The sequence below is a fragment of the Zeus faber genome (assembly GCF_960531495.2).
Source record: "Zeus faber genome assembly, chromosome: 13".
Lineage (NCBI taxonomy): Eukaryota > Metazoa > Chordata > Actinopteri > Zeiformes > Zeidae > Zeus > Zeus faber.
The window spans coordinates 19,716,374-19,736,455 of NC_137198.1; the positions used below are offsets into that span (position 1 = coordinate 19,716,374).

At 42.8% G+C, this 20,082-nt stretch overlaps 2 protein-coding genes across 18 annotated transcripts in view; both read right to left on the reverse strand.

The window, feature by feature from the left end:
- The window catches only part of col12a1a (collagen, type XII, alpha 1a), a 72,028-nt gene extending 58,338 nt beyond the window's left edge, over positions 1-13,690 (reverse strand). For all 17 annotated transcript variants that reach the window (XM_080013035.1, XM_080013036.1, XM_080013034.1 and 14 more), the window contains exons 1-13: positions 13,598-13,690; positions 12,671-12,776; positions 8,356-8,472; positions 8,078-8,221; positions 7,490-7,543; positions 5,828-6,091; positions 5,430-5,594; positions 5,123-5,296; positions 4,713-5,003; positions 3,519-4,121; positions 2,669-2,950; positions 2,217-2,492; positions 1,842-2,114 (exon numbers count right to left, since the gene is read on the reverse strand). In XM_080013035.1, the coding sequence (XP_079869161.1) occupies positions 1,842-2,114; positions 2,217-2,492; positions 2,669-2,950; positions 3,519-4,121; positions 4,713-5,003; positions 5,123-5,296; positions 5,430-5,594; positions 5,828-6,091; positions 7,490-7,543; positions 8,078-8,221; positions 8,356-8,472; positions 12,671-12,740 (2,713 nt within the window). In that variant the 5' untranslated portion in view covers positions 12,741-12,776; positions 13,598-13,690. The remainder of the gene's footprint in view (positions 1-1,841; positions 2,115-2,216; positions 2,493-2,668; positions 2,951-3,518; positions 4,122-4,712; positions 5,004-5,122; positions 5,297-5,429; positions 5,595-5,827; positions 6,092-7,489; positions 7,544-8,077; positions 8,222-8,355; positions 8,473-12,670; positions 12,777-13,597) is intronic.
- Positions 13,691-14,368: 678 nt separating this feature from the next.
- On the reverse strand, positions 14,369-19,910 carry LOC307238977 (cytochrome c oxidase subunit 7A2, mitochondrial-like). The gene is made up of 4 exons (XM_080012147.1): positions 19,763-19,910; positions 18,736-18,825; positions 15,435-15,519; positions 14,369-14,724 (listed from the first exon to the last, which is right to left on the reverse strand). Exons 1-4 carry the CDS (start codon positions 19,778-19,780, stop codon positions 14,672-14,674), a joined length of 246 nt encoding a protein of 81 aa, XP_079868273.1. The 5' UTR covers positions 19,781-19,910; the 3' UTR covers positions 14,369-14,671.
- Between the last annotated feature and the right edge of the window lie 172 nt (positions 19,911-20,082).

Genomic DNA, 20,082 nt, shown 5'->3' on the forward strand with positions numbered 1-20,082 from the left:
GCATCCAAGGCCTCCATATTGACCACAGTCCAAGCTTAGCTACAAATGATGTGATTGTGTGAGCCATTTTCCCCTGTGAAATATTTGCCTCCATGAGCAATTTCACAGAGGGTCACTCAAAATTGTGGCACTCAAAACAATGAGATCAGTGTTGAGGTGGACTGACGTCACGCTGCCGTGGTCTAATCATGGTAGCTAAACAAAGTGCTTTGTCACGGAGCACAGAGCTGGTCTAGCTTTTCCTGTGAGGGTGTGTTGCCGATGCTTACACAGATCTACCTTACCAACGAAACAAAGCCATTTGTCAAATGAAGAGACAACAACACCAAAAAAATGTGATTAAAATGTAGATTAAGAAAGGCAGCACAAGTCACCCCATGCATGAAAATGCACAGATCATTGAGATCGGCTATAAATGTTATGCCACCAGGGACCGTCGATCCTGCCAACGGTGCAGGGGCAGGGCATTCAGGAACAAGGACTCCACTCTTGCCATTATGATGAATAAAATTGTTTAGTGTGTTGGTGGGCTCAAAGTGCTTTTTCAGAAAGAATTCATTCAGCACCTACTGCCACTGTTCAGATTCAGCTGGGCTTGAAGTAAGGGTTGTGAAACAAGGAAAGAACAACCAGAGCATTGCTTTGATTTCAACATAAGTTGAACAAGACCAAATTCGAAATTACAACATATTATCATTTCTAAATAAACATCCACTCCCACTTAGAAAAAAACCCCAGAAACAAACGAGCTCACAAAAATTGCTTGTCATTGCCACTATTTTTCAATTTGGTCCGTTTCCTTTGAGGGAATGGTTCTGGTCAACCCACCTTGTGACAACAATCTCTAAACTCTAAAGTAAACAATCAATTACTAATCACCACAGGGTCTGGTTTTGGCTTTTACTGAATGACTAAAATCAAACAGTGTCCTTTGTTCCGACAGCGATCAAATTATCCGGTTGGGGTGATCAACCTGTGAGTTACCACATCTGGTTGAGTAGGAGATACATTCTTTTCTGAAAAAAAAATAGTGCATTTATTGTTGTTGGGCAGGCCTAAAAGCTAGCACCTCCCTCCCCTCTAACTGCATGGCACCCTGGTGTGATCCCAAGCTGTAAGCCAGAGCAAGGGGAGGGCCCTTTGCTCTGGATCCCGCAGTGAGTCCTGAAATGCTCAACAGTTAGAAAAATAGATGCGCTTTATCCTCAATTGCACCTAGAGGTAGGCGCCACTGTTAAAACTGTACAGAACAAGAGGTTTAACCTCAGACATAGGAAGTAAAACATTAAGAACAGTGACAGATCCGTAGAAACCCATAGTCACATAGCTACAATTAAGCAATAACAAATAACTGAGGTTTATTACACGGAAACATTCCCCATATGTCACATAAACCACTGTAAAGTTTGGGGGTGTGGAGGATCAAGGATGGAAAAGTAAAGTCTCTGAATGAGATAGGCAGCCTTGCATGTGGCTCTGTAGGCCTGTTGTAAGCCATTTCAGGAGTTTCTTTTAGGTTTACAAGCTTCTCTCGCCCATTTCCTTTGCACTGGCTTCATTGGCAGTAAAGGGTAATCTACATTCCCTGCGTCAGTGCCAGAGGAATTACATAAAGAGCATTTCTCACCATATAGCCTACATACTCAACCAACTGTTGTCCAACCAATTGGGAGCTAATATTTTCACTTCCTGACCAATACTCCAAAGATCACCACCTGTGCGATGTCAAGGCATGTAGAACAAGGCAGCAACGACTGACACGGAACCCTGACAATATCAGAGGCTCTTGATGAGCAAATGAATTTTCTACACGTAAATGAATATGTGATTGCCACACTTACCTTCCAAAGTGGTTCCTGTGCCAAGAAGTGGATCGCCCAAACCGGTGGAGTAGCTGGCGCTGACAAATAGCTCATACTCAGTGGCTGCTTGGAGTTTCTTGAGGGAAACCTCGGTGGTATCTCCCTTCACAGTTATCTCCTTCCGTTCGCCGCCATCAGCGGGCTTGTAAGAGATGCGGTATTGCACGACATTTCCAGGAGCGGCTTGCCATGACAGTTTCATTGTGGATATTGTCTCGTCAAAAACACGGAGGTCACGCGGAGATCCACGGACTGGAAGAAAACAAAGTGTCATGAGACAACTGTTTATAGAAAACTAGTAGTGAGATGCTTGCCGAAAACAATATAGCCACTGTTTTAACCACGTTGGCTGACCTTCTTTAGTGGTGCCTTCGACCTGCATCTCCTCCCCAACGCCAGTGGGATACTCAGCAGACACAGACACACGGTAGGTAGTGATGGGGAAAAGCTCATGGAGAACTATGGTGGTCTCAGGTCCATTTGTCTGAGCCTGCAACATCTCGCCTGCCCCGCTCACGGGAACATAGGACACTCGGTATCGTAAAACTGCACCCGGGGCAGCCTTCCACGACACCCGGAAGCTGTTTGTCGTCTCCTCTGTCACCTTTAGGTTTCGCACACTTCCTTGTTCTGAAATGGGAAATAGAACTCCTCAGACAGGTGTTGGACCACATCAATTGTGTTGAATATTATGGTGCAACTTGGTGAGCCAATCTCTCCAGTAAACACAATGGCAGTTGTAAGGATTTTCTAATAATAAATATGTATTACAATGAACTCACTGAAAGTCCAGAAATTCCCCTTACCTTCGAGAGTGGTCTCTTCACCCGTTAAAGGGAAACTGTCTCCTTTTTGATACTGGGCAAAGACGTTGACCTCATAGGCGGTGAGTGGAAAGAGGTTGGGCAATACAGCTGTAGTGGTGTCACTGGCCACTGCCATGGAGATATAGTCTCCAGTAACGTCTTCGGCCTTACGGAAGCGCACCAGGTAGGACAGGACACCGGCGATGGATGGTGCTGTCCAGGTAGAACGGAAGCTTCTGGATGTTACTTCAGAGAACTCCAAGTTTTGGGGTGGAAGTAGACCTGCATACCAACAATCAGATGTAAGAGTGTGTTTGTCACTGAAGCCATTGCATTGGTCCAAAGCATGTTGGCATGTTCTGTCAGTACTGTGTTTTTTTTCAGCGTGCAACATAAAACTGTACATTAATGTATTCATTTGCAGCTTTGTTCAATTTATTGCCTTTTGACTACTGCTCCCTCGTAGCATACTGCGTGAATTTAGAAAAGCCCAAAACAAATTCTGAAGTTCCCAGGATATTATTTTAAAGAAACAATTTCTCTGAGATTTGAGACTATAAGCCCCAGTACCACGAAGCATAGTTAGGGGAGTGATGTCATGCCACCACTGTGTAAACAAGTAGCTGTTATTCTACTGCCTCTGAGAGTTGTGTCCATTTTATTTGACATGTAGAAACACTACTTTCCAAGGAGCGATGTGATATACAATGTTCAGAATTATGGACCTCCAAGAAGGTTCCAACATGAGGAAATAGAAATCATCCATCACCCATAGAATCAGCAAATTTGTTTTGGGCATTCTGTGTAGATAAAGAATGGGTTATAACGACCATGATATAATCCTACTTACTCCTCTTCTTGATGTTCAGCAACTCTTGCTCTATCCTCAAACATATGGACTGAGTCAGCTCCTTGGAAATCCTCTGGAAGGCATCAAAATCTTCCACCTCAAAGACATGACTGGCAGCCGGTGGGTTAGCGATGGCTTCCAGCTCTGACCTGACGGCGTCCTTGACACCAACAGCGAAGATCTCCACGTCAACATTCCTCAGCTTGGTAGCTGCGTCCTTGAAAGAGTCCGAGGATTTTCCATCTGTGATCAGGACCATGACTCGCGGGACGTTCTGCCGTGCCCCACGGTTGGGAACAAAGATCTTCTCCCTAACATAACTCATGGCTTTCCCTGTGTTGGTGGAGCCTCCACGGTAGGGGAAGGTGCGCACGGCTTTGACCACGGCGTTCATATCATGGTGGGTATTGAGTGCAAACTCTGTGTGGGGGTCGCGGCTGTACTGGACCAAGCTGATCTGTACCTTGTTGGGGCCGATGTCAAAAGAGCTTACTAGGACCTCCAGAAATGCGCGGACCTTAGCAAAATTTTGTAATCCAATACTGTAAGAACCATCGACCAAGAGGACCACATCAGCCTGGACATCAACTTCCAGTGAGCATTCTGGGAAAAGAGAGGAAATCATTGGTTATGTACAGATATTCTTTTGTCCCCATGTTGAAAACAAAAACGAAAGGTGTGGCTTTGTCCCAAAAACACAAAAAATGTCTAGATGTTTTAGTCCATATGCCAAAACAGTCTTCTCTCTGATCTGTAGTAGTAAAGCGGCTTAAACCAGCCTCCAAAGCAGATTATGGGTAAAATACAAGTGTTTTGGAGATGTTTTCAGTGATGTGCAGAGTATGGAGACGCCCATTCATAAGCGTTAATAGAAGCATACAATAACCATGGAAGGGAAAAAAAAAAGATTGGCTGCAGGGCAATTGTGTCATTCATTCTTCATAGATTCCAACTTCCATGATTGATTGTAATTGAATGACGCCAAAGGAGCCTGCCTTTCTCATTTCAACACTTGCTCATTTCCTATCGCTCATTGGCAAGAGTAGTGAGTTAGGGGTAGGGGTACCAGTTCAGTAGAAATAACATAGAATTGGAACACAGCCCTATATGTCCGCGAGTAAGAGCGCGCGTAGGACTTTCTGGAGAAGAGGATAAAATTCGGAAAAATCCCCCCCGTGAGCGTTTTTTTTTTACCTGTGGACACTTTGACAGGTTGAGTCTTCTCCATGGCCACAACAGGCTCGCTGGGGGTGAGACCCTTCAAGGCATACAGAGTTATCTCGTACTCTGTCTCCGGTGACAGGTCACGAACGTTGATGGAGGTCTGTGTGGGCCCAATGTACAGCTCTTGGCGTTTCATGCCGGCGAGCATTGGGATGAGGGTGAGTTTGTAGCCTGAGATATCACCCAGGGAGGTGTCCCAGGTCACCCTCATGGACTTGGAGGCAATCTCTGTCACCTGCAGGTTAGAGGCCGGCTCCACCACTGGAACATAGACATAGTACATACAGGAAAAGAGATTTATTATGGAATGTGATAGTTGGGGTGCGGGTTCGAGAATCTATTGAGTCTGATGGTAATAGGTAGATGCTAAATAAGCTTACTTTCTTCTCCGCTGACCAGAGAGCTGAGCTGGTCATCAACACCGGAGCACACCTCCATGATGATCTTCTTCTGCACCTCTTGGATCATGTCAAAATTGGGCACGTTGTACACGTGTTTGCTGTAAGGTGTGGAGGCAATCTCCCTCAGCTCGTCCTCATCTGCTCCTTTGATGCCTAAAAAAAAAAACAAATGCGAAATTCAACAATTGGAAAGAAGAATGTGTGTTCAAATAAATAAAGCCGTTTAGAAGCGCAGAAAGACATTTAACCTGGAAGAGAGTTCCAAACATTTTAGAATAAAACCTACCTAGAACAAATGTTTCCACTCCAATGTTCCTGAGTCTCCTTGCATTCTCCTCCACTGGGTCCTGGGATTTTCCGTCAGTGATGATCATAGCCACCTTTGGAAAAGTTTTCCTGGCACCAGCCGCCTCCGTGAAAATGTTTTTCAGGAGGTGGTCTATGGCATCACCTTCAAACAGAAACCATATTCAAATAAATAATTCATAAAGCAGATTAAAATGGTAAATCGACATAAAATTACCTTTCCAGGGCTATACGTTTATATATACAGCTGCCCTGCATCTCTGATTTATGGACGCTTGTGAGAAAATGGAAAAAACTACTTCATATAAATAAGTCCATTATGATTGAGTGTGATCGGACGTTGCCGTAACTGGCCCTGATCTCTAATCAATGCTTTACCTGTCATTGTATTTCCTCCCTTGTATGGCAGTGTGGTGATGGCTCTGAGCAGATCTCCCCTCTTTGTGTAGAAGTTGAGGGGGAACTCCGTGCGGGTGTCGGTGCTGTATTGGACCACGGACACTCGGGTCTTGTCCTCGCCAATATCGAAAGCCCCCGCCATGGCAGCGATGAAGCTGCGGATGTGCTTGAAGTTGTCCCTGCCCACGCTCCATGATCCATCCACCAGAAACACCAAGTCAGCTATCGCACTGACCGAGCACTCTGGAGACAGGTGGTTTCAGGGATAGAGAAAGCAAAACAGTCAAATAACGCAATGGGAGCCATACAGGTATTTAAATTGTCATAGTATAGTAATAAGTGAACACGTGAGGTCCTTGATCCAAGGCCAAGTGCTTGATGGACCTTTGGGCTAAGCTCCCCTGACATGAAGATGACATGAAGGCAAGCAGACCATCTGTGTCAGGAGCACAGCTTGCTGTTCGGTCGCCGCTATATAACCCTATGAGATCAGAAGTGCCAAGGTATGGCTGCAACACCTTGGACTTGGACTGGAAAGTGGGTCTTCAACACACTCACTCTGCAGCCTAAATAAAAATCGAATCCCTGACAGAAAGTTGGATGACTCACATCCTCCCTTCTCACATCAAAGGGAATATCCACCCAAGAAGACCTGTGCCAAACAGTGGGCTGGTAGAGTCATTCCAGGGGACAGAGACAAACATCTGGCTTTATAGACCAAACAATCAGTAAAGCTTTCAGCAGCGATGTTTGGTTTTTATGCTTTCAAAAACCTGGTGGCCTTTAAATAACAGATGAAATTTTCCGGAACATTTGGTATGACTATTGAAATAATTGGCCGGTTACGATGAACAGACTCAAATCCTTCATCCTCGGGGTCTCCTTGACTCTAAAATTCTGTTCCTCACATCTTCTAATCCTCAGGTATTATCCTCACAAATATGGGTTCCTTGCAAATACTCAGACATTAGTTCAATGCGAAGGCATCAACGCTAGTTATGAAAGAGGCTCCATGAGAAATTAGGTTTTTGGACGATCGGGGCCCAATTTCCAGCAGAGATATCAACACAGCGAGGGGAAAAAGTTAAACTGTTTTCCTGTTGCCTACCACAGACTGGACTACCCAACAGGAGCTGAAGACTTAGCTTATTTGAATAATTAAAAAAAACAGATTTCCCACCAAGCTTTCATTTCCACACCTTTCAGCAATCAAAAAGACAAAACCAACTGCAAGGTGACAAGAAAATGACGTCATTAACACTACTTGGGATTACATTTACCCCCTCCTCTCCTCCCCTCCCCCCCTCCCCTCCCCTCCCTCCATGACTCATAATAGAACCCCTGTCTCCTCGCTTCGAGCCTTCCTCTCTGAACTGGTTTCAATTAAGGGAAATAATGCGTGCGTTCCCAGCCACCGTCTGCTTTCCCGGCGACAGCTCAGCACGGAGCAGAATGTAGGACTTGTGCAAATGATTCCGGACAAAAAAAAACAAAAAAAAAAACAACAAAGATATATATTGAAATAATTGACCGAACTCCCATGGAAAAACAAAACCTTTATGAAACTGGAAAAGCTGGTGGACAGGCCTCGGGACACAGCCGGGGCAGAATTTGCCTTGACAGAACGGTAAACACACTCACTGATTGCATCTGTCTGTGGCCTCCTGACCCTTCCACTGGTGTTACTGGACTGGACTGCAAAAACACAGGAAACACCAGCACAAGTTAGCAGCCGCTGTGCGCTTTTTTTTTTCACAGTGGAAAAGAATCGACACATCATAAAAAAAAGCCGCTCGATGGAATCAAAATCATCCGCACGCACATTGCGTTCCGCTACGTTATCTGTAAACAGCGAGCGAGTTCATCTTCAATGAACAGATGTGATGTCTCTCGACTCCTTTCACTCCTTTTCTCTCGCGACTGAAGGGAATGTTGATGGGTTTGGGGTTGCGTTCAATGAGAACGCCCCTCGTTTCAGTTGGAAATAGTACGACTATCTGTATTAGTCCTGTTATTGTTCCCTTGTATTTTCTGACCATCTCAATAGAAAGACGTAGAAATACCTTCCAGTGGAATGGATCCAAGACCTGTCCTGACCGCATCCCCATAAGTTAGAGTGTATATACTGTATATGTATGACCGTATGTACATGTATGTGACAAATAACCTCTTGCATCTTGAATATCTTGACATTCTAACCCAAACCCAACACATGGATGGCATACTCACTGGTTAGTTGCCCATAAATGGTGATGCTTTCGTCAGCGCCATCGTAGGAGTTTATTGACACTGAGTAGTCCAAGTCAGGAGTCAGGTCAGTGATGGAGGTCTTAGTGGCGGTAGAAGGGAGACTTAGCTCTCTGGCCGGTTCGTCTTGGAGAGGGAGCAGAGGCGGTGGTGAAGAATCGAAGGCGGCCAGTTTCGGGAATAGCACTCTCATCAAGCACGAGGGTGACCGTAAATCGTCGAGGGATTTCCTCTCAAGGAATGGGAAAAGTGGTACCAACCTGTGTCTGAGATTACTTGTATTCTGTAGCCCTCTATCCTCGATGAGGGTCTCGTCCAAGACATTTGCACTGTGTTCTCATTTAGAATTGTGAATTTCAAATTTGAGGGGGGTTCCACTGCGAACAAGATAAGGAACAAATGTTAAACCCCAGCGAAGAACATACGATATGTATCAACTTGTATTTTTCTGGCAAAAGGGCACAAAAAAGGTGCGTTTTTTACAACGAGGCATTCACATTGATCCCAACGACAAACACTTCATGACTGAAGCTGGACATTGCTCGTTGTTGGGGACAGACAAATGGACCTAACATCCGTTTGCGAAAAAGACGCGACAAATAAAGAACACGTGACGACACGGAGGAGGTGAGACGCCATTTCACAGGATGGGGGGGGGGGTGGCAAAATGGCATTTGTTTGAGTTGCTGAAGAACCGAGACGGCCCCGGCAACTCAAGCACCGGAATACACATCGTGTGCACGACTTCAAACAAACTTGACCAGAGTGCAAACATTAAGTGAACCATTCAACACATGCTGAGTGCACACACAACACATGCCCTTGTCGCATAACCATCCCCGCCCTTCCAAAAGAAACGAATAATGGGACTCTGGTAACGGTGTCGATCACAGAATTTAAAAAATCTCAACAGTCACGGTATTGATTATACAATGGAATCAAAGTTGCCAGTAGTTGAAAAAGTATTCTACCATTAGCTCTCATGTTATATATACAGAGTATATAAACATGTCCCAACAAAAATCTGAAGATGTAAAGGTGTAAAAAAATAAAAATAAAAAAATAAAATAAAAAGAAAAAAAAGGATAATGCTCTTTACACAAGTCCTTGGCACACGTATCCATTGCAAACCTCTCAAAAGAATACACAATTCGTCAACGGAGACTCTTGTGTACTTTCTTTTCGTGGCATGAGAAAGCTTTAAGCGACGCCAGGCTAGCTGGGGTATGATCGATCAGTGGAGAAGGGTGTTTTTTCGGGTGATCTTTAAAAGACCGGTGTACATTTAACGACGAAAAAAAGTAAACAGTACAACACGAGCCGGAATGAGCGTCCGCGCACGGCGCTGAACTGGATCATGCACGGTGTACATGAGAAAGTTGTTTGGCATCAACAACTTTGACTGGACAGTGGCTTTCATGTACAGTGGGGACCACACAGACAGAGATGACAAACTGTATTTTAGAATGATATTCCTCCGTGCAGGCAGAAAAGTTCAAACTACGTTTGAAAAAGGGGAGGGGTGTTAGTAGCTTGTGGTTTAAAAGAAAAAAAAAAGGTATTTTTAAAGAAGTTGGATTATTTTTTAGCATGCTTTTTAATGTCTTCCATTTATATTCAATCTCCATTAATGTATATTAATGTATAACTGGTCAACTGATTAAATATAAATTGACTTCTGCTTATACGATAACCAAAAGAAAATAATGCAAATATTCCAAACAAGGCCGACTACTTATTAGTATTGTGATATGTTAATAACCTAAATGACGTTAATATTAGTTGATTAGTTTGGGGAATTAAAAGTGCGGTGTGTATAATTTAGTGGCATCTAGCGGTGAGGTTGCAGACCGCAGCCATGGCGGTGCAGCATGGCGGCCTCCCTGGAAGCGACCGGGGCCGCCAAACTTGCAACAAATGGCCCAGTCTAGAGCCAGTGTTTGGTTTGTCCGTTCAGGGCTACTGTAGAAGGAACACGGCGGTGGCCCATGGCGGCCTCCGTTGAAGCGTACGGAAGCGTACAGGATGTAAAACCGCTCATTCTAAGGCAACAAAAACGCAACGATTATTATTGTCATGGAATTATACACTAATTAAAACATACTTGTGAATATTATATTCCATTTGTGCCAAGTCCGTTCTGTAAATTCTACACACTGCACCTTTAAAATGAGACGCCAGAACCATGAAACGGCATTACCGAATAATTAATTATTCATAATAATAATTAATTATTCATTAATTGTGTTTAAAAAGTTATAAGTATGAGTAGTCATTTCCATTTCTAGATGAAAACTGGTGGAAGCCGGATAGCCTGGTGGCACTGTCAGATGATCATGCAGTTGTGGTTTAAAAAGGCTGTAACTGATAAAGGGCCATATAAATGGACTGGGTGACACTCAGAAAGAAAGGTATAAATGTACCTTTAAGGACCTTTAAGGTACATTTTGGTACGTCCGCTGGCGCTATTCCTAAAGCATCCATGCACGGGCCTCTCGGCGGAGACCTTGACTGTAGAAGCGCATGCCAGTTGCAGGGGTCGGGTGCACGGGGGAATGCGAGAATATCATTGTGAAATACACTTGTTGGGTAGGAAGCCATAGCTGGGGAGACACTGAATGCACAGGCAGATGACAAACAGGACCCCGAGCCCGCTGACGAAAACAAATCAGGAGCTGGGATTGGAGGATCACCAACCTGCGGCACATCAATTTTAGGAGCCCGGATGGGCCGGTCTCCCCCCTCATTTCTCTTCCAGAACTCATCTCCAACGCCAAATGCAGTTTGACGTGTTGTCAAAGGGGGAAGTGTGTGCGTGTGTTTGTGCGTGTGCGTGTGTGTGTGTGTGTGTGTGTGTGTGTGTGTGTGTGTGTGCTAGGTGTCTGCGTAAAAAGAGGCGAGGCGGATAAAAAAAATAAATAAAAAAAACCATCGGAAAGAAATACGTCGGCCCCGAATCGAGCTCCACGGGAGCGACTTTCTATTTCTTTTCTAGGGTCAATAAAGCTCTTCGGAAACGGACGCGATATCGTCGGGATAACAGCGTCCAGCATCTCGGATGGAGCGAGGTCTCCCCGTCAGGTATATTTATAGGACAATTGGCTGGTAAAGGAGCGCGTTTCGGCGCCCGGCCCCCTTTCCCCGGAGTCTGGCTACCGTTGTGTGAGCAACCCGGGTCTCCATTCATCTGGCCCGCCTGCCAGCCAGCCATCCTGGTGTGAAGCGCTGCCAGGAGCACAGGAAAGAGCTCCCACTCTCCCACAGCGGCCAGGACACATGCCAGATTCATTCCACAACATGTGCTGACATTAAACATTACTGCATATTAACTTTCCATATGGAAGTGCAACTCAGCGTTTTGGGCTGGAAAAAAATAAATAAATTGAAAAAAAAAAAAAAAAAAAAAAAAAAGAAAAAAAAGCGAAAAGCCTCCGAGAAAAGGCTCTTTGTTTTTTTTTTTGTTTTTTTTCCTCTCTTTTCTTGCGCTGTCTGAGGATTCTTTTTTTTTTTGTGCGATTCTCGTATTACATCTTTCCATTCCCTTAGTGGAGATATATGGGAGCTCGGCGTGACGTAGCCCTCCCCTCCCTCCCCCCCTCCCTCCATAACGGGAAGCTTTCAAAGGAGTGAGGAATAAAAGAATTGAGAACTTTCCATTCTACATTTCCAGTTTTTTTCGTTTTTTTCCCCCAGTATTTGGATGGAAAAATGTTCACGGATAAAAATCACATTTTGACAGAAAGCGTTAACAGATTATTATCGCTCTATTAGCAATTGTGTTACATCAACACTGCTTTAATAAGTCTTTCGCGTATTTGATGAAAGCAGGTGGCTTTTTCTACTTACACTAAAAATGCAACAACTTGAATCAATAACTTTCAGAATAAAGCGTACATATGTGTGACCTGTGGAAATATATGGTTTTACAACGACCTGCCGCAAATTTTGTTGAATTCAAGAGCATATTTAAAGCAAATGACTTGAAGCGGTGTTATAAAACCATACAAAACCCTGATCGAAGCGGCAAACACGAACATACAATCAAGAATATTTGCTGTTCAAAAACAGGACATAGGATTCAAAGTCTTCATCGAACTTACATGTTATGCCTGATATCTATCAAATTCGCACCAGTATAGTAAGTAGGACTACTTCTTGGAGATAACACTCCACAGATAAACAAGTAAGATTTTACATAATCAATCTAGATGTCTAGCAAAACATAGGAGTGGGGGTGGGGGGGGGAGAAGGGTTTCAAGTACAAGCATCATTAGGATTTTGAAAACAAAAAAACGAAAAAAAAAAACCGAAAAAAAAACCAAACCAACAAAAAAATCAGAAAAGTAAGTCGATTTCGATGTGCACAAATAAAAATAGCATACACGTGAACCTGGGAATGACTTTATTCAATTTAGGAATACAGGACTCTTTCTGCAGCATTTTCATGTGATTTCTCTCTCTGGCTAATTCCTGTAACTTCAGGGACATCATAGGGAGTAGAGAGAGAGAGAGAGAGGGGGGAGAGAGAAGGAGGGAGAGAGAGAGAGAGGGAAAGTGAGTGATGGTCAGATTTACCTTGAGCCTCGACGCAGCAGAGCAGAGCCGCCACAAAGGCAGCCGTGGCTAGTGATAGCCCTATCTTCATTTTTAGACTTTTGGGGTCAGCAGCGCATGAATCGACCTGGGGAAAGAAAAAGCCAACGGAGAGAGGGGGAAAAGTGTCTTTGAGTTTTGACAGATACACAGTTATACAGTTTTCCTAGTTCCGTATCTACTGGCTTAGTTTTTGTAGTTACTGCTAAAATCATTAAAATGAATTATCAAATTAAAATAATAATTAAATTACGATTTAATTATTATTTTAATTATTAAAAATAAATTGTTTGATTCCCTCTCTCCAAATACATAGGTCTATATATAGGGAAGGAAAATAAAAAAAAAATAATATTAAAATAAATGAATTGACATCTTCTTACTATGGGCACTGCACCCCTCCTAGTGCACGGAGGTGCGTAACACAGCCACAATTCAGAAAATGTACATGAATCAAAATATCAGCAAGTACATGTTCAAAAACTTCCAAATGTCAATTAGTACATGTTAAATACATTGAATAACGTATAACTTTGACTGATAAACGCAGTCCATCGGAGCACTTTAAGGAAATATCTTGAAAAATAATAATTATTATCTTTCTGTCCATCTCTGCAGTCAATTTGTAACAAGATGATGTAAAAATAATAAAACGATATAGTCTACAAAGTTACACTTCGACAAAAGTGGTGGATTATTAAAAACATTTTCAATGGAAAAATAAATCATTTTAATTCCCATCAATAATCACGTTATTGCAAAATAAGCGGTGAAAACGCAGAAGGAATATTTAGGATTTTGATTTTTTTTTTTGTTTTTTGTTGTTGTAGAAATCTTATATGAAGTTATCCTTGCAAGTGGACAAGCAGACAAGTAAAGGCAAGTGTTGTACGACTTCATTCCACTCACCTAATCGACAGCAAAGAATGAAAAATGAAAGTGAGCAGAGAAAGGTTTGCAGCGCAGCCTCCTCGCAGCCTCCCCCTGTGGAAAGTGAGCGCCTGGACCTCAGGAGCCTGCAGAGGTACTCTCTCCAACGGGGGAGAACCTCGCAACAATTGGCTCCTTAATAGGGGGCAGTTCCACAAACGTCTCAATTCACCATCCTGGGATTTCTCAAGGCGGGCAGGAGGAACTCGGACCAGCCCCCCTCCTCCCCCACTCGACGACTTTGGTCAATTGCATTTTTGTCCCAACTTTTGCCCTTTGTTGGAGATGAGCAGCTGCACTGGAGTCCCTGGAGGGGAAATAACGCTTGATAACATCGTCAGTTGAATGATCGTGGTTATGTTATACTTCATGTCAATCTCAATTTTTTTATTTTTATTTTTTTTTTATTTTGGGCCAAAAGCTAGAATGATAAACACATCCCTACGCATAAAGGGCTCTACTTAGGACGTAGTTTGTTTGTAAGGGAACTACAGGCAAAACTTTGGTTATTAAGCTCAGTGAAGGAGCGTGTCAAGAGCTCAAGAGCGGCTCTCCCGTGCCACACGCGATCATTCAGCGCCATCTAGCGCTCAAGTGACGCACGTGCTCTTGGCAGGAAGCGCGCTGGTGACGTCATCCACATTTCAAAGGCGACAGAGGACGGCACTGCATTGATATGCTGTTACGTTCTTTTGTGGAAAGAACCATCATAAACAAAAACAATAAGAGAAATTAAAAAAAAAAAACCACTTAGATACCATTTTGTTTATTATCGGCGCATCAATAATTGTACAATCAATAAATAACGACCCCGAGCGCAAACAAACATATTATTGAACGGACAAATAATCTCCCAGGTTTAAAATCTCTACCACAGAGAAGAGAGTTGGGCGCCACCACTCCCTGCATGGGTGTGTGTTTGTATGTTAGGTGCAGCTGCACCTGCGAGACGAATAATAAATGATTCTTGATTCTTGATTCTTGATTCTTCCTGGTTGCGTGTTGACTTTAGGGGCAAAATTTGAATCTCATGTTTGCCGGCCACTCATTTCACTACTTCTTTGGCATCGCTGCGCTCAACAGCTCATAAAGGACGAACCCAACACCTGGGAAGAAATGAACAAGAAAAAAACATAATGGGACTGTTGTCATGAACAGAGACAGAACGTGAACTCAGTAAGACACACACATTTTATGGAAAATTAAGTTTAAGTGTCAACAACAACATTAAGGAGCCATACTCCATCAACAGCAACAAATAAATGCTAGATATAGAGTATATCTGTGACCTGGGGATTTTGGGACAGATGGACATATTTCATTGCAGTTGACAGCAACATGAATGGATGAATGAATTTATATCCAACTAGTATGAACCATAGTATTAGGAGTGTTCTACAAAGAATAACCATGTAGCCTTAGAAATAGTGCAAACATTCAACATTTCAAATACTTCATAATATCAAAAAAGGATAATACAGCGTTCATTCTGGCATTCCAAAATTCAGTTCAAGGAATTTCAAGTATTTTTTTAAGCAATCTTTATTTTCATTTTCAAGCAAAACAAATAATACATTTTCAGTTTGATCTTTGTTCATTAAGCCATTCTGCAAATGTTTTATTACGTTTGGATTCGAATAACAAAATCACAACGTCTTCCAGGCACAGGACTCTTCAAGCGCACAAAGGGGCTACTTTCAAGGCATTCCAGCACTTCAATTGCTGAGGACGGAATTTAAGCACTTTGAGCACCTCAAGGACCTGGTAAGAACCCTGACGTATTATATCTTACACGCCGTTTGGAACGTGGACCTACCGAAGACAGTGAGCGTCATGGTGGCCCTGTACAGGAGGGCGTCCGAGGACCCGCCCTTCAGATGGACCGGCATTCCGTTATCCTCCTGTGCATTAGGACGAAGGAATAATGACGTTTACAAGAATGGTGAATGTAGGCACCGAAAGAAAATGGACAAATTAACAACATGATGTTTTGATATATGTTGGTTTTCTGAACCCACACTCCAGAGCACGGCTCAAACTTGTATTAGCGGCGATGGAGCTCATCTCAACGTACGCACATATACCACAAGGCAAGCAGCCAGTACTTGAAGCTCTGAGGTTTAAAAGCGGGGGAAGGCTTTATTCTACATCTACAAGGTAGGCTTGGGCAGGTCTCCGATTAAATCGTCAATCAGTGATCGACTCCATCAATTGCGATTGACATTGATGACAATTTTTTTTTTATTTTTTATTTTTTTATCAGCCATTGAAACGATGTAAGTGCAGTTTACTGTGTTCTGAAACTGGAGGGGAGAGGGAGAGGGAGGGGAGGCTCTCGTCCTCTCCTCTCAAAGCTGTCGAGTAACCACTTAATTAACAGAATTAGAAAGAAAAAAAACAATAAAGTTCAATATAAGTCCATCCAGTTTGTTGCACACATTAGAGATAAATATTCACGGTAACGGTGTGCGATGTCTGCGTCAGCAGAGACACGAGCGCACCGATGCATTTCTCTCTCCTCCGGCTTTCACAGTGTGTACAAGGGAGAGTGCGCCTTTGACCAGAATGTCCAGTAATTCCATTGATACGCCAATGAAAGTGGGAAATAAACCCGACCATCAGGGAATGTCCTCAAGTGCAGAATGTCCTCTGGTCTAGTTGGTTCACAACTTGGCTTGCTGGACTGTGTCGGGCCACGGGGTATTTGACATGAGAAAGCAGGCGTTTTTGTTTTTTTCAGGATTGATCTGCTCCACAGCAGAGCTGCACCAGGAAACGGAGTAAATTACATACATCTAGGTTTTTTTTTTTTTGCTTTGTTTAGAGAAAAGATCGCTCTGATCGGAGCTGCGGAGCAGCAGGTAGTAACTACATTTTTACTACCAGCATAACCCTCTGGCAAAACAGCACTCAGTAACTTAAAAGTAGTGCAATAAATAACTTGTTGTTTATTATACTTAAAGTCTATTTTTGATAAAGCTCTTAACTGTTTAGATGTGTTGTTTAAATACTCATATTTTTGTTACTATTTAGGATTCTTAATATTCAAATAAAAGTTACTTATTGAAAAACAAGTGTTTTTCTTTAGAAATCAAGACTCAACCGTCTAACAACGGCATAGCTGTCAGTGCTGAAAAAAAAAAAGTTTAAATCGAAAATGGAATCGTGCCTTTAAAATCGAAAGTGAAATCAAATCGTGACACCCCTAGCTTCAGCTGTTCTCTAACTAAGACGCATGCAGTATAAGTACAACCGCTCTCAAGCCATTTGATCGCCCCTGGGATCAAAGTCATGACACATATCTGTCAAGGCTACACAGGGGGGGAAATTATAGGATTCAGATTCCAGAACCTACAAATATAAAGTGGAATTTTCCAAAATTCATCACCAATAATACAGGGTTCATTCTGCCATTACAAAATTAAATTCAAGCACTTTTTTGGGGGCTATTATTTTATATTTTCAGGGACTTCACATAAAATAAATAAACAATTTCAATGTGATCATTATTAATTAAAATATGATAATCTCATTCATCTTATTGTCTATCACACACACACACACTTAAAACCACCTGGTTAATATTGTGTAACTCCCCCTCATGCCACCAAAACAGCTCTGACCCATCGAGGCATGGACTCCACAAGACCCATCACCGGGTGCGTTGCATTACATTTCACTGCATATATGTATGGAAGTATGTATATGTATGTGACAAATAAAAATCTTGAATCTTGAATCTTGAACCTCTGAAGGTGTCCTGTGGTATCTGGCACCAAGACATTACCAGTACATCCTTTAAGTCCTCTAAGTGCTGAGGTGGGGCCCCTATGGATCAGGATTTGGAGGCCAAGTCAACACCTTGAACTCTTTATCATGTTCCTTTGTCATGTTCCTCAAACCATTCCTGAACAATTTTTGCAGCATGGCAGGGGAATAAGGGATTGGCGTTGCCATGAAGGGGTGTACTTAGTGTGTAACAATGTTTAGGTAGATGGTACAGTACAGTAGGTCTCAAAGTAACATCCACATGAACACCAGGACACAAGGTTTCCAGCAGAACACTGTCCAGAGCATCACGCTGCCTCCGCAATCCTGCCTTCTTCTATAGTGCATCCTGGTGCCATCTCTTCCCCAGGTAAACGACGCACATGCACCTGGCCATCCATGATGTAGAAGAAAACGTAATTCATCATACCAGGCCACCTTCTTCCATTGCTCCATGGTCCAGTTCTGAAACTCATGTGCCCATGGCTGACCCTGGTGGATAGGGGTCAGCATGGGCAATATGACCGGTCTGCAGCTATGCAGCCCCATAACACAGTTAGCTACGATACACTGTGAGTTCTGACAGCTTTCTATCATAACCAGCATTAACATTAGCAGTAGCTCTTCTGTGGGATCGGACCAGACGGGCTAGACTTCACTCCCCACGCGCATCAATGAGCCTTGGGTGCTTATGACCCTGTTGCCGGTCCACCTGTTGTCCTTCCTTGGACGAATTTTGGTAGGTACTAACCACTGCATACCGGGAACACCCAGTAGGGTTAGGGTTAGGCTAACCCTGACCCCAACCCTAAGCCCCTAACCCTAACAGTAGTGTTATTCACTTCACCTGTGTCTGTGTGCGTGCGTGCGTGCAAAAATGATGACTTGTAATTAAAGCAATTCTTGAATAACAAAATCTGATGACCAATGATCAAGTTTCAGTCTGACGGTACAGCTGGAAGTGACGTTGGTGAAGTTCTTTATTAGAACTGGCTTTAAAACCAAGGAAATAAGTCACGCATTTCAAAATAATGTTATTAACGCTAACGTTGGGTGTCACCATTTTCACAATCAATAAATCTGTTTTTTTATGTAAGGGAATTGTGTGCATTTCTTAATTTTTTTTGCACTTTGCAAACACTATATAAAGGGAGTTTTAATCTCTTATTCATGGGACTCAAACTGAGCAAACTCCTCGCTGTTGTACTGTAAAAAAACAGCTCTCCCATTTTCCTTGACATATTTTGTGATGCGAAACTTTAGACTCAGTTCATCCGACGGCCACTAGTAGGATGATCAGACTGTCTGATGCGGATACCGACAAGGCGTAAAGCGCCGGTGTGAGTTACCTGAAACAGCTTCTGCTTGCTCTTAACGGTGTTGTCGATCTGTCTTCGGGCGCTGCTGGCGATGGTCCGCTTGGAGAGCTGCCCGAGTGCCTGATGGTGTGGGACAATAACTAAATTATACTCACAGCTGCACATTTGGCCGTGGTGGAGAAACTACTCAGACGTTTTACTGAAGTAAAAGTAGAAATACCCAGACACCAAATGACTCTCGCAGTAAAAGTGAAAGCACCACATTGACATTTCTACTTATATAAAAGTATGTCCTTAAATGTACTTAAAGTATGAAAAGTAAGAGTACTTGTCATATCCAGAGCCTAAAATACGGGATAAATATGTGTCTGACTGTAGGTTTTTAGTTTTAACAGCGGATGAATGGAAACACAATTTACCAGTCCCTGGTATATAACGCAGTATGAATAATATATAGATATTTGTATTGAAATGTAGTGAAATAAAATTTTACGTGGAAAGTCTCTGTATGGTGAGGGTCATGTACAGGCGAATACACATAAATAGCACTTGCGTACAATAACCAAGTGCCTGCGCTTGTGTCTGAAATACATGTTTGAAGAGGACTCAAGAAATATGGTATAACAGAGGAAAAACATGTTTGACAGACCCACCAGCCAACGTGGTATGTCTCAGCCTTTATGAAACATTTTAACGACTGAATCTTTTAAGATTCCATACTTTGGCTTGATAAACAAAATGACCTTCTGACGTCACAGCAGAGCAGACGTATCAAGTCACCTTTAAACTGAAGCCAACTTTATACAGTATATATATTATTTTTTCATTTAAATTAAAATATATATAAAAAATATATTATTACCTATATTTTGATCAATTATCTATATATATTAGTAACATGAACGCGCTAACTGAGTTTGCTCTGGTATCACATAGGGAGTTGCAGTTAGCATACTTCAGCGTTTAGCATTGAGACGTCGTGCTAAATGACACACAAGGTCACAACGTGGGCTGGAGTTTGAAATCATGAATATGACGCATTAAATTGACTCCTCACCGTGAGTTGTCTGTACATGTTGGCAGAGTCTTTGCAGAACACACGACTGTACGAGGACGAGGCGAGCGGGGCGCGCACAAGGACACTGACAGCTTGTTAATGTCGACGCTTCGGCTCAAACGTCACATCCGGTGCGGGCGCCTCAATTTGGAAATGAATAACAACAATGGCGAAACAAACGAACGCGGTTATTCACAATGTTAAATGATAAATTTAAAAAAAATAATAATAATTTTAAAAGAAAAAACCGCATTAAAAAAAAAATGCAATGACTTCGGGAGAGAATGACGACCCAGCCCGCTTCCTGGTACGTCATATCC

Excerpts from the sequence above, each read along its gene's own strand:
- LOC307238977 (XM_080012147.1), bottom strand. Across the intron at positions 15,520-18,735 it reads GCAAGCAGAAGCTGTTTCAG|GAGGATAACGGAATGCCGGT; the intron begins GTAACTCACACC and ends CCTAATGCACAG. Across the intron at positions 14,725-15,434 it reads CATGACGCTCACTGTCTTCG|GTGTTGGGTTCGTCCTTTAT; the intron begins GTAGGTCCACGT and ends ATTTCTTCCCAG.